Genomic DNA, 14,337 nt, shown 5'->3' on the forward strand with positions numbered 1-14,337 from the left:
GCAGGTGAGTAATTACGTAATGCGGATAAGCGCATCTTGGCTACAAATTTATGACTTCGAATTGCACAAGTCGTGATGCCATTCAAGCTCGAGCCAGACGCGACAGTCGAGCGTGGCGCTAGCTGGGCACAACAACACAACAGCGGCTTAAACAGCTTAAATACTTTGGCAGCTTAACGGGCTTAAATCATGTGTCGCCGTAATTAACCAGTCGGCGAAATGTTTTGGCAGCTTTGCTTCATCTTGGCTGCTCTGGGGCCCAGTCTGGCGCATGTGCGTCTGGCGCCCAGCACCACCGAGCGAAGTGTTCAACTGTTTCCTCAGCAGCAATGGCAGCTTAGGAGCCACAGCAGCACAGTGAAGCCTGCTCAGAGTGTATTTTATATGAAGCTGCTGCCCGTGGCTCACTGTGAGCCAGTGGACTTCCAGCACAACTACGCAGTGTTGACTGCAGCTGGCGAGGTGACCTTTGAGCCGCATCTGAATCATTTCGCACGCACCAGAGCTGGAGAGTGGGCGAGCATGCGGGATCTCTGCTTGGATGAGCAGGGTCTGCCCTGGCGGCGACTGTGCAACGCAAGTGCTCAGTGGGCCGCCCTTGGGAGTGTGAACTGCAGTGCCGGCAGCCAGTTGAGCCGACAGCTCAATCAGCTGCGCGAAGGTGTCCAGAGTAGGAGCAGCACAGCCCTCGCCTTGACCGAGCTGCGGCATTTATTGAGTGAGGCTCGAGGCCAGCTCGCTCCGGTGGATGTCTACAGCACGGCGCAAATATTTGCAGAGCTGCTCGAGCAGCAGCAACCGACGGGCGCTGTGAGCGCAGATCTCGTCGGCATTTGCCGGGAGATCATGTCAAGCGATGAGCAGGTGCTGCGGCTCTCAGCAGAGCTGAATGCGACCAACTCGCTGCTGAGCAAGTTCGAGGATTACATGGATGCACTGCCTCCCCAGCTGGTGCCGAGCGAGAGCTGTGGGAGGTCGAGAGCTGAGGCGGACAAATCCACTGAGAAGGGCGTGCAAACCGTTAACTATGCGGAGCAGGGCGTGCAGGCGCTGATGAGCAGCAATCTGAGCGTGTTCTATGTGAATCCGGAGTGTGCGAATATCACTGGAATAGCCATATACGCAGCAGGGGCTGCGGATCGAACGAGCGCCAGCAGTGGCTTCTGGTATCGCCTTCTGTATGCCAATGAGAGCCTGGAATCATTGAGAGCCGAGAGAGACTTGCAGACGGGCACCTATCTGCCGACGCAGCTGTGGGAGCAGCTCAGCCAAAGAGGCGGCTCGTATCTCGTATTCAAGGTCTACGCTCACGATGGACTCTTTGTGGAGAGGGCTCAGCAGCGTAGTCAGAGGCCACGCAGCCAAGTGCTGTCCATATCCATACCAGGCTTCGAGGGTAAGTCCAGCTAGCAAAGTCCAGCTCAGCAATCGCTTGGCTAATCATCCTGCAATTCCTGCAGGAGTTCAGTTGCCTGCGCCGCTGCCCTTTCTGCTGCCTCGTGTCGGAGTCTCTGGCAAGGGCAGCCATTGTGGCTATTGGAACTATGGGAGCTGGCTCAGCGATGGAGTGAGCACCTGCGGGGATCATTACGAGGGACCTAATGTGCTCTGCGAGGCGCAGCATCTGACGCAGTTCTCCTTTCTGATTGGCGGCAGCTTCACTCAGCACTCAGTGGAGGAATCGGATGTGCAGCTGGAGGCGGCACATGAGCAGCTGCTGGACCTGATCACCCAAGTGGGCTGCGGCCTCTCGCTGTTCGGATTACTCTTCATCTTTCTGACAGCGGCGTTGGTTGAGAAATGGCGCAGTCAGGCCTCCACCAAGGTGCTGCTCCATCTCTGCCTGGCCCTCGCCCTGCAGCTGCTGCTCTTCGGCTATCTGGGGGCAGAGCAATTTCCTCTGAAGCAGAGCTGGAATCGCTGCCTGATATCGGGCGCTGCGCTGCAGTACTCTGTGCTGGTCATCTTCAGCTGGATGCTGATTATAGCCTTTCTGCAGTTCCAGCGTTACGTGACAGTGATAGGCGTGGCTCGGCCCAGTCACTATATACTCATCTCGGCCTTGGTTGCCTGGACGCTGCCACTGCTGCCCACATTCTTGGTCGTTCTGCTCGACGCCGACTCCTTTCAGCCGTCGCAGCAACAACTGAAAGGCAACGCGGCTTTGTGCTATCCCTCTGGCTATGGCCTGGCGCTGGGCGTCGTGCTGCCCATTGGCTTGGTAACCTTTGCCAACGCCTTCATGATGCTCTGCATCATTTATAGCATTCATCGCGCCCTCAATCCACGGCGCCAGCTAATTATACAGCAGCTGCGTTTGTCCGTCCTGCTGTTTTTTCTGCTGGGCCTCACCTGGATCTTTGGCCTGTGCAGCTATATGCGCCTGGGCATTATATTCTCCTATCTCTTTTGTCTCAGCGCCACGCTGCAAGGCTTTGTGCTCTTTGTTTATTTTGTGCTTTTGAATGCCTCAAATCGACACGCTTGGCTGAGTCTGATTTGTTCCAGGCAGATGAAAATAAATATGCCCAATGCGGAACGGCAGTCTATGTCCGCCTCGTCCAGCAACACTTCCAGGCGAACCCAATCCTCAGTGAAGTCCATTTGAATATCGTTCAGCAGCGAACAACTATATGTAAAGTTTGTAACAGGTATTTTATCTATTGGTTTAAGCATAATTGTTGAAGTGTAATAAAATATTGATAGTTTGAATAACTTAGTTCTGGTAACAGTGCAGCTCTGTTCTATGACTAAATCCATCAAAACTATGCTCAGATATAGTATAAAATCGTGTTCATATGCCAGCTACTGCTGTAGACAGTCGGATTAAATACCTGTATATCAATACTACTATATCATTTTTAACCCGTAGCGACCTCACTCACGAAATTCCTAAATATTGTACATATTAAATACCTATCAAAGCTTAAAATCTTTTTAAGCTTAAAAACTCACATTAAGGTATTAATCATTTAGCCATGACACACAACCGACAACAAAAAGCTCAACAGACGTTTCTGTCAGTCAAGACACCAACCACTTTACAGAGCGCTTAAATGATTTAGCTGTGCATCAAACCGGTTTCCCAGTTTGACATGCACTGTGCATTAGCTTACAAGCCCACCCAAACTGAATTTGACCTTTACACCGAAGAGAGCAACTAAATGTTATGGAAATGAGTTTGGCGGAGTTACTTATCATAGCAAATTATATATGCATCAACTAGAATATATACATATTTTTTAATTTTATGTTTCATGCGCTGAAATATATTCATAATGATATGGAGTGGTTGAGGTGCGTCAACAGTTGGATTTTAGTGAATATTAAATGCTAATCCACACATGTTTTCGGTCGTTTTAAATTGTTAATAAAAACAAAATGGATTTGGAGACATTTAATATTGCTTTTGATTGAAGGGAACGCGTAACTGCTGCGACTAATCTGTACTACCAAATCCGATCGCGACCTTATATAGTAATTTATAGCAATTTCGAGCTCAGTTTCTGTTTCAGTTGTTTTTATTTTGTTTATATAGTTTTTTTTCCGCTTTTTGTCGGTCGCGTTTTGGTGCGTTTTAATTTATCGCTTCTAAATTATGTAAATGATATGACAAAGTTAATTTCGGTGAATGTTTTTTTTCTGCGTGTGTTTCATTACGAGCTATGCGTGGCTTTATTTATTTAATTTGGTTTCTTATCTAATTCCGCAATTTGGAGGCTGAAATTTAAAAAAGGCCGTAACTCAGAGTTATGCTTTGGTTGTGCTCTTAGTCAACAAATTGGCTTGAACTTATGTTAGAATACGGAACGCTTAGTCTATGCTCGTTATATTTAAATATATACATGTATCGTTAAATTATTTAACAACCAGTAGGATTATAACAAATTAACCTCATTTACCGGCTGCTCATAGAGAACGGCATTGCGACTGCCATCGCCTCGGCTCATTTGAATAACAGACGATGCCGACGCATCTGTCTCCCCCCTCTCTCCATTTGTATTTCTCCATCGGTCTCGCTGGCTCAATCATGTGTATTCAACGCCGTATCCGCACCAGCCGTAACGGTATGTAGGAAGTTCCGGGTGCCACATCCTTGCCCTCCGGCAGAAAGTTCATCGCATAGTTCTTCGGTGTCGGCGTATTCGGTGGCAGAATGAACTCGAAAGTCAGCTGCTTGGTGGTCGGAGCTGATTGCAGCTGCCGATTCGGCTGCATCTGCACATCCACCCTAGCCAGCTGCCACTGCTGTAAACGCTGCCTGTCAGCCATCTGAAAGCGCTGCAGGTGGCCCTGGATGATGCGACGCAGCGCCGCCATCGTCGTCGCACTTGGCGGATCATAGAAGTATGTGCCGCTCTGGGTCGGCCGCTGCGTGGGCGTCTGGCGGGGCAGGTAGGCGGGGCCGGCGGCGCATGCTACGCCCAGCAGCAGAGCTACCAGCTGAAAGACAAATTACATTTATGGAATGGCATTAATGGCATATTGTTTGCCAGCTCCACTCACGCAAAGGCACGTCCTATGCACGTCCATGTTGCCTGCCATGATTAAATATAAATATCACTCGACACCAGCTACTGAGTACACGACACTACCGACTCACGACTCTCGGCCCTCGGTTCACGACTATCGATTCTTGGCTCGCTGCTCGATATTCAATACACACGCTCGCCGACTCGCTTGGCTCAGCAGTTGCTAAACAACTGAATCCGGAGGCAAAGTTTCTGTTTCAAGTTCACGGGCCACCGCAAATGCATTTACATAAATTTCCAACCGGTGCTCGATGCTAACCATCTCCATCATCAACTAGATCTCTGCCTCTCTCTCTCTCTCTCTCGCTCTCTCGATTTCTGTCTCTATCTTTGTTTAGCTGGCAGCTGTCGCTTTATTTTTAAAAGTTAATTCTTCTGCTAATGCTGCCAACGGGGCACGTGATTTATGCAAATATTTATCTTTTAATCATCTTCATTTTTTCTTTTCTTGTTGCTCTCTCTCTATTTTGGGAATGTTTTACACTTCAACTTAAGTTTAGAATGATCTGGTTTTGAGTTTGCTTCCATTTTATACTCATTACCATACTCATTAGATGGGCATCAAAAGGGTATCATAAGGCTTAGCCACATACGAAAATTCGGACATTTCTTGAATAGCTGCGGCAATTAAGTTGCTCTGGCCTTATAACACGCGCTGTTCTAGATGGATATGGAATGGGTTCTAAAATGGCCCCACTTGAGATAGTTTTGATTTAGATGAGTGAAGTGCTCTACATAAATTATATCAGCTTTAAATCGAGTTAGAATTGAATTAAAAAGCTATTCATATTTCAGTAAATGTCTTAATTATGTAAAAACATCTTCCATTAGATGCGGTAAATGAATTCAATTTAAATAATGTAGTAGATGACTCCAAATCGCCTAAATACTCTACCATATAGGGTGTCTTGAATTCAAGCAAACACCTCTCACTTTTCCAAGTTTATCAATCGAGTGGAATCGATCAGCGTGCGTAACGAACAAATTCCCAGCCCACGTACATAAAGCGAACTAAATAAACAATGAGTGTGGAGATTGTCGAGATAAACTACACGTTCTGTCTTAACCCCAGCTTATGAACTGTGACACATACATATGAACATAAATATATAAATGTACATGCGTGTGAGCTTTAGACAAGCTTAGACAACGGGGCGACTTGTCCGCTGTTCACGCCATTATAATTATGCAAATAACTCAAGATATATCTGAATATATCATTTCTCTGGCACCGTGCCTTTACAATCTAAATGTACGTATTAATTTAGTATTTTTTTAACTCATTTTTTTTCTAAGTCTTTAATTAACATAATAATATTCAGTCGGCTTCAATGGACTTAGCACTCCCTATATAGGAATACAAAAGACGTTCGATGAACAGACGTTTGTAGCTTTATATTGATTTTTAATCGCCGCCCCTTTATGCTTCTTTGAGCACGATCTTTCGGTTCATTTATCTGTGCTGCAAAGCTTCAGATTTGTCTGCCTGACAACTTAACTGAAATGTATTGTATTGTGTGTGGCTTGCCTTGTTTGGCGATAACTGCGTTCAAATTACTATTTAAATGACAAATATTATTGAGTAATAAATAAATATTATGATATTGATGCTTAAGCATAACCAATTGAATTATTTTTTTTTTTTAAATTGCTGATTGCTGAAATCTGATGTCGATTGGCGCTCATGATATGATTTCAATTCCATTGTATATGATGTGATTTAATTGATCAGTGAATCAGCAAGTGAATGAGATGAATGGGATGAGCTCGTTGAGTTAACTGATTAACAAATTTATATGTATATACTTGAGTTTGCCACGACTTGGTTTGTCTGCTACACATGTTTTCGCAAATTATACTCTGAATTCACATTTTTGATGGGCTCAGGTTGTCTACACTGAAGTGGACTAGTCAATGACTCAATTAACTGATTATGCAAGGCAATAAAACTTGATGTTGTTTTGTAATTAAGACTCAAACTGACTTCTGCCAAGATGAGCTGTTGCTTTGCCTATCTCCATCTCTTTCTCACCCTAACTGGTTGACAGAATTACGGTTTGCAAATAATGAATATGTTTTAAAAAATAACATGTTCATATTTCTGTTGCAGATAGTTACATATTTTTTACCAATGTATTTCAATGTATTTTGGTTTCAGATAAGAATTTAGCTCGTTTCACAATCATTCTGAAAAATGTATTTTGATTCTTGCTTAATTTATTTTAATAGCTCTGTGTTTATTATTCCTGAAATGAAACTTTTTATTATAGATAAAAGCTAATTAAGGTAAGACATAGAATAACTTTCTTTTTTAGTTCAGAATATTTTCAGTATCAGCCTATCTATCTGCAGCTATGGAATACAATACAATACATTCGTTAGAAAAAGTAAAATGATTCAAGCATAATTCTTTGCGTTAAGTATATTTCTGCAGCTTTTCAATTAAAATTGTGGAAGTGTTTATATTTGAAATTATTATAAATATTATATTACTCCAAGACAGACTTAGACAGCATATTGAACATACTCTAAAGGAAAAGCAGACAGCATTTCATATATCTACTGCTATTTAGCAGCAGATTAACTAAACAATAAAGATTTATCGCCTTGGGTAATTAGTATAGTAATCCACAATTTCTATACTGACTGCTAAAGCTCGAAATCTGAAAAATAGATAACAAAAATATATGTGAAAACTCATTTGTATTTATTGGGCGGAAACTCAAACAACATATTTTTCATGTTGTAATATTACCCCCAAAGTAAATAACTATTTTCACATAGTTGCGTGTTGTCAGACTAATTGGATCAATGAACATTTTTTACGTTTTTGCGCTTTATGTAAATAGGAATTTGTGTGTGTGGCATTCGTTTGGTGTATTCAATTTTCATTTATTCGGTTTCACACATCAAGCAATGCAATTATCTAATGGAATTTGTTGAAAATTTCGCGAAAAAACCCGCTGAACGCCCACTCCATACGCCAAGCCACACGCCCCACGTCCCACGCCCCAAGCTCGATGCTGTTTGTAGCAATCGGTGATTGCGAATCCCAACTACGTCTGTCTGGGTGGAGCGTGTGCCCTTCGTTTTCCCGTTCAAATCATTATTGTGTGCATAATCGCGAGAAGGTGAAAGAAAGAGTGAGAGAGAGAGAGAGAGAGAGAGAGAGAGTAAGGTGTGTGCAAAGAGTAAATGCTGAAAATGAGTTGGAATAAAAAAATGGGTAACCGAATCGAAAACGGAAACGGAAACGGAAATGATGCGCTACGTTAGCTTTAGGCGTACTCAATTAAGGCGCTGCATTGGCATTGATCTAAGCAGGAGCATTACGTAATTGGAATTTGCTATTCCATCTGCTGGATTGCATTAACATCTCGATTTATATGCAAAATTGCGCAATGGCTCTCTAGCTCTCTCTCTCCCTTTCTCTCTCTACCTCTCGCTCTCTCGAGTACGCAACGGAGTGTGGAATGACGTGTTATGAAACGTTTAAGCTCGCTTAATTACTATGTAAATTATTTGTGCAATTAATTCACACAGCTGGCAAGCAAATCCACGCATCCATCCGCATCCACTCCCCATATTGATGAGGGTATCTTCTGCTCAAGCGAACAGCCTTAAGTCGGACAAAGAGCTCATATATATTTCATACGAGGCGCAAAGGAACCATCATAATCATCATAAAGCGGAGACTGTCTGCCCAAAATGTTATTTGAATACCCTCCAAGAGGTTGCGAACGAGGCATTTATGGGAATGGAGACTTGACTCGATTATATATTAATGAATTTATCTCTTTGAAGCCCAAGGCTTGAGTAGTTGAATATATTAGGCTTGACATGCGATATCCTTTACCAATAATCATTTTACTGTTTGCCATATATATCACTTAAACCGAAACTCCTTGAAGTTTATCAAAGTTAGTTATTAAACCAATCTCAGACAATAATGAGAAGCGATTTGAGTCGAGTCGAATCGACATCGAGTTGGATATTAAGGAGTATCTTTCAGTCCAGCACATTATTTGGGCAATCGTGTGTTTCCTGTGGTGCCCCATGTCCAGCTGGATTTGAAAGGCAATTTCTCAGCCCTTAAAATGGTCCGCCTGACTGTTATGTAATGAGTTTGATGAGCTTTTGAAGTAAACCCAATTGAGGAGAGGCATTTCATTTCGTACGGATTTGATAAAAATGACGAGGCCGTTAAACAAGCCGTGGCGTATGTGGCAGCAAAAAAGGATGTGTAGCTGGATGCGAGCGGCAACAAACTTAGTTATGCCTGACAGGCAGCCCGCAGCACGCTCATATTTTATGCATGACCAGCTACAGCTCCACCGCCGCCTCCTGCTGCACTGTCCCCTCGCTCTAGTTTTTCCTTTCACTCAGCTGAGTTGAGTAAGGCTGGGCGGGGTTGGGCTCTGGTGGGCCGGCTTGGGTCGGGCTGAATTGCTTTCCAATTGACTAAGCGCAGCGCTCAACCAAGTACTCGTTCACGTGCTGCGCCTGCAGACGACCCTAGGATTGGGCGCGGTCAAGTAGACATTTGGCAATGCCATTTGCTGGGCGCGCCAACTGGCAGTTATCGGGGCCGATCAAATGGATCAGCGCTTTTTATGTTGCATTGGCACGAAATCCGCACCAGACTAGACCTCACCTGTCTCCTGGCCCACGGCATTGACGTCTCTGGCTGCCGGCTTAACGAAATGACGGACACCCAAGCGAAATGTGAATAAACTTTGCCGAAACCGTCGATAAACTAATTAAAATGTTTTATCGTCGACAGTGGGTCGAACTCCATTTAGTTGGGGCAAACTCTAAAGTGAGGGTATGCGGAAAAATATATAAATTTAATCAATTTAAGGTAGATTTTAACATATATAGATATATGCGCGTTGAGTGACGCACAGATATTAAACAAATGTGCCAGATCGAAATGTTGGCATGAATTCGATCAAACTGAATGAGAATATTTATTGATTTTCAAGCTAAACAAGTCTTTAGCGTGTGTTGGCTGCAATAAACTCTTATTTCTGTTCACTTTCTGTTTACTTTCGCTTTTAGTTCCACTGTGGAGCATCTGAATCGAATCAAGTGACAAAATACTTTTTGTATAAAGGCAAGCGATGCGCCTTGCGGCGTAGATTTCGTCTTTGACCGTACGACTTCTGCATAATTAATGATGCCGGGCGACAGTGCTGACTGGCGGAGTCATTCATCAGCAACAGTGGCTGACTTTAATCCACGGCCTGCTCGATTTCGGTTTCAATTGCCAATGTCTGACAAATGGCGAGAGTCTCTTGCCGCGAATTTCACTTATAAATTTGCATATTTAATAAGTTGATGCGTTTTGTGCAATACGCGCCATACATATAAATATATAAAATATGTGTATATATACATATATATGTATATATGTATATCTATATCTGCAGCTATTCCGCATCTGTGTGTAAATATGAATAGTCTCTGTGCTGATGTATGCAAATTCGGTTCACTCATTTTGACGCAGCTCCCTAGGGCCACGTTAATGCGGCATTTGTTGCCAGGGGCTAAAAGCACTCAGCTGGCTTTTAGCGACTCCCGGTTGTCGAGTACCCGACTGCATGACCAGCGGCTGCCTGGATGCCTGGCTGCCTGGCTTATGCATAAATACATGAAATATGCAAATCCAAAATACACGTTGCCCCAGCAGCCATAACAACTCACTAGCTACAACGGCTAGTCTATGATGTCTCTAAGTATTCCATTTCCATTTATACTTTTTCTGGTCTTGTCCTCTAGTCTCTTTTGTTTTGTACACTTGCAGTTGGCATGCCACCCCTCGAAAGAGAGAGAGAGAGAGAGAAAAAAAATAACAGAATCGAAAGAACTCTCCCAAGTTGATGGGACTCTTGTGTATTTGGTTTCTGTTTTAGTTCACTCTGAACTTGTCCAGCTGAAATTGCAAAAGTTTGCTCCGCCACGTACAATAAACATTTTACGTGCGTGTGGGCATATATATATATATGTATGTATGTGTTTGTATGTGTGTAAGTGTATTCTAGTTCTAGTTGTGCACACCTGAGCCGCTTTAAGCTGAGCTCCATTATCTTTAAAATGCAAGCATATAAATAAGTAAACAATGCAAATGACTTTGTGCAGCTCACCGCACAGCAGAGAAAAGAGTTGCATTCCTACACTGAGAGAAAAATGAATAATATATAGTTTACTTGACAGTCAAGAGAATGCGAGAGTAGCAAATAGAATGCAACGCTTTTAATGAAATGATTTTTTTTTTTTTTATAATTTATGAACGATTATGAACAGCTTAGAAAATATTTCAATAAATTAAATTTACCTAAAGAATTAAATATTTCAAATATGTTATTGATATTTTATAGAAATTGAGGTATAAGTGGAAAACATTCAGGCAAAGGCCATTAAATTCCAATAATGTCTGAATTTAATTTATTTATATGTATTTATTGAGAGATGGTTGATTCGTTGACCTCTTCGCTTTGAAGCTAAACGAAATACTTCATTCAATTATTTCGTTTAGCTTCAAAGCTGAAAAGCATTACACAGGATGCAATGTAGTCAGATGAATTCATTAGGCGTAAACAATTGTAGGTGAAACATTGTTGGAATTTCAATTATGCTGTTAGCATTGGAGCCAGATAAGTCGAGTGAATGGCTGACGAGATACAATAAATATCAAATTAAATGTCAATTTATGCTTGAAAGCAATTGTGGAATGCACTTTAAGCCAAATTAAACTCAAGCCTGGCCGACAAGTTGTCTGCGATGCCTTTGGCTTAGAGTACACTGACGAGCTAACTTAAATAAAGACATCAGGAGACAAGAGCCCCTGGCCGTCGTAATTTCTACAGTGGCACATAAAAGTATGCTGCATAAGTTGGCTAACACAATTTCAGCTGGCAACTGGAGTGTAATCAAATTAATATTATGCTCCTACTTCAGCAAATAACTCGAAATTATATACTTACAAAGAGTTCCGCTTTGAATGGCGCTGACAGGCAGACAGACGGATAGGCAGACAGCTGTAAAGCTTGAGCTCGAGCAGGAGTAGCAGGAGGAGGAGTAGCTGGGGGAGGGACTCTGCTCGTGTTTTTGTAATAAGCAAGTATTTATCTCGCGCTGAAAACCTCATCAGGCCTAAGCACTGCGCTTAATTACCCACAGCGTCCTTCAGCAGACGTCTGTCTGACTAACGTGTGTGTGTGTGTGCGCTAGTGTGCCTCTATCTGTTGCTGTGTGTGCTCGTGTGTGTGTGTGTGCTTCCCATATTATTTCATTTACCTAGACATCTGTCAATCTGGGTGGCGTTTTAAGAGTCGCACTCAAATGAAAGGCACCACAGAAACCACAAATTACACGTGACAGACTTCTTGAAATTAAGCTGAAAGTGGGTTCTCGAATGTAACTAAAGGAAACGTGGTAATAAATTTAATAAATTATCTTATCAAAACCGCAACGCTTAAGCCTTGATTTGAGCAAGAGAATTCAATTAAAGTTTCAAGTTTCCAACTGACGGAAGAGTCAAAACGTTTTTATTTTTGCCTTTACTTGAATATATGTATGTGGTTTACGTATGGTTTGTTCGAATAAACTTTTATCTGAATGAAGAAATGGAGAGACATATATAACCTATATATATGTAGATGCATTTGGTGCTATAAGTACTTTTACTATTTACTGCTTATTAGGTAGAGTAGTATATACTAATGTTTACCACTATAAATACTTATACTTAAAATCATATACTACTATTTACTATCATATCAGTTATACTACAGATATTCATATTTCAAATATATTACCTCTATCATACATAATTAAATTTGATGTACTACTACTACTACGAACGACAAATACATACTACTGCAATATTTTCTACTACTATATATTACTATATACACATACTACATACTACAATTGTACTATACTAACATACTATACATATACATACATACTGCTACCGTGTACTCTACTACTAAACACATACCCATACACATACTACATTACTATACATATACATTCTACTACTATATACTCTACTATTATATACATATACCCATACTACTACTTTATATTCCGTTACTTTAATCACTACCTTACAGTTCAGTATGGAGTGTAACTAAGTAAATAGTAATTTACGATAAGTAACAATAATTGACTGTCATTAAAAGTAGTCAATTAACAGGTAGATAATGGTAATCTATGTTCCAACACGGACTGCTAGAGTCTATTTATATAACAGTATATTTACATGCTCTACCATTTATATATAAATTCAAATTCCATTCCAATATACTCTAGCCTTGAGTCCATAAACATAATCAGCCCAAGTTCAATAGCCAAAATCAATATTGCTTAATATAGAATTAACACACACACATATACATATATCTCAATATAGAGCGCCTCACGTGCATGACAGCCGTTAAAAGCATTTTGTTTCTATCGGACTGGGCATTGCGTGCTGGCGCTGACCTTTTCTTTTTGGCGGGCAGGTGTGCAAATAGGTGTTGCACGCGCTTCTATTTGCAGCAATTAAACGAGTCCCTCGGCTATTTTTGGCCGAGCTGGGTTCATCGAGTCTTTGCAGCTCAGTCTCATACACGGCGCAGAATTTCTTGAACCGCCGCCATTTGTCAGCGCGTGGTGGGTGTTAAATAAATATTTTTATGCGAATTCCTGCTGTTGACCTTAAGCATAAATCTCGCGAGTCATTTATTTTGACTGGGCTCGGGCTTTTTAATTAATTCAACAGCTGGCTGGGCACCTTGTCTGCTTTACGCGCTGCTTTAATAGCGCTTTTATGAATATGCATCCACGAGCATATTAAAAGCGCGTCTAAAGCAATTTATGGCGCTGCTAGAAGCGCGATTAGAGTCCACGTAGCCCAAAAGTGATGGCCCCTGAAGCTAGATAAGGCTCTGGTAGGGCAGAGGGCAGCGGAGAGCGGACAGTGGACAGCGGACAGAAGGGAAGATGCTTTAAGATGCTGCCCGTCAACCCTAATCGGTCAGTTTCCTAAAGTTTGCTATTTGAGCCGAGCACTTCCGCTTGAGTACCGTCTCAATGTGCTGCTTGACGTCGACTGTTGAATGGGCCAGCGCTGCGTATACGCGATGCCTTACGTTTGACGTAAGAGCTGGCAGGCGGGGCATCTGAAATGCCACGAGAGCGCCGCACATGCGTACCTCGAGTCTGCGATTTTCTCTTTGGCTCTTTCCGCTCTTAGGAAATTTGTAATTGTAATCAGTTGATTTTGATAGCAGCAGCAGCAGCAGCAGCATCAGGCGAAAGGCCAATCTTGCGGCCAAGTGGCACATTTTCATACGCGAGCGGGCACACCAGAGCGCCAAGGTGCAATTAAATTCGCTGTCGTAGCGCCACTGGCCCTCGGGACGCGCTGGATGCCGAAACCTGAGCAGCTTAGACAAGCAAATTGTTGCACGCGCATATGAAATAATTGGAAATGTATATTTTTATTAGAATTTTAATCATTTAACGAACATCAGCAATAATCGAAATTTGATATGAATAAGACAAAATAAAAGAAAATTTTCCATTTTAATTATAACTGTCAATAGCATTGAAATCTGAGCAGCATAAGAAAATAATTTAAAATATTTCACATAATGAAAATTTATAACAACATAATCAATTTTGCCCCAAAACAATTTCAGTTTTATCTATGTAAATATATGGATTGATCTCGTTGGAGTTCAAACCATCCGGTTATTTATAGTTATAGTTTAAAGATTTGCTTATAGTTTTGTACATGACAGATTGCAAA

The 14,337-nt window shown here is 42.0% G+C and overlaps 2 protein-coding genes across 2 annotated transcripts; one reads left to right on the forward strand and one right to left on the reverse strand.

The window, feature by feature from the left end:
- Positions 1-76: 76 nt before the first annotated feature.
- LOC6574785 (adhesion G-protein coupled receptor G2) lies at positions 77-2,719 on the forward strand. The gene is made up of 2 exons (XM_002000777.4): positions 77-1,396; positions 1,461-2,719. The coding sequence occupies exons 1-2, from the start codon at positions 220-222 to the stop codon at positions 2,606-2,608; spliced, it is 2,325 nt and encodes a 774-aa protein (XP_002000813.1). The 5' UTR covers positions 77-219; the 3' UTR covers positions 2,609-2,719.
- An 817-nt stretch (positions 2,720-3,536) lies between these two features.
- LOC6574786 lies at positions 3,537-5,040 on the reverse strand. Its single transcript, XM_002000778.3, has 2 exons — positions 4,507-5,040; positions 3,537-4,443 (listed from the first exon to the last, which is right to left on the reverse strand). The coding sequence occupies exons 1-2, from the start codon at positions 4,543-4,545 to the stop codon at positions 4,039-4,041; spliced, it is 444 nt and encodes a 147-aa protein (XP_002000814.2). The 5' UTR covers positions 4,546-5,040; the 3' UTR covers positions 3,537-4,038.
- Positions 5,041-14,337: the final 9,297 nt, after the last annotated feature.

Source organism: Drosophila mojavensis, unplaced genomic scaffold, assembly GCF_018153725.1.
Source record: "Drosophila mojavensis isolate 15081-1352.22 unplaced genomic scaffold, ASM1815372v1 contig_231, whole genome shotgun sequence".
NCBI lineage: Eukaryota > Metazoa > Arthropoda > Insecta > Diptera > Drosophilidae > Drosophila > Drosophila mojavensis.

Coding starts and splice junctions, on each gene's coding strand:
- LOC6574786 (XM_002000778.3), bottom strand. CDS start 4,545: ATGGCAGGCAACATGGACGTGCATAGGACGTGCCTTTGC. Junction 4,444..4,506: donor TGCATAGGACGTGCCTTTGC/GTGAGTGGAGCT, acceptor TTTGTCTTTCAG/CTGGTAGCTCTGCTGCTGGG.
- LOC6574785 (XM_002000777.4), top strand. CDS start 220: ATGTTTTGGCAGCTTTGCTTCATCTTGGCTGCTCTGGGGCCCAGTCTG. Junction 1,397..1,460: donor ATCCATACCAGGCTTCGAGG/GTAAGTCCAGCT, acceptor CAATTCCTGCAG/GAGTTCAGTTGCCTGCGCCG.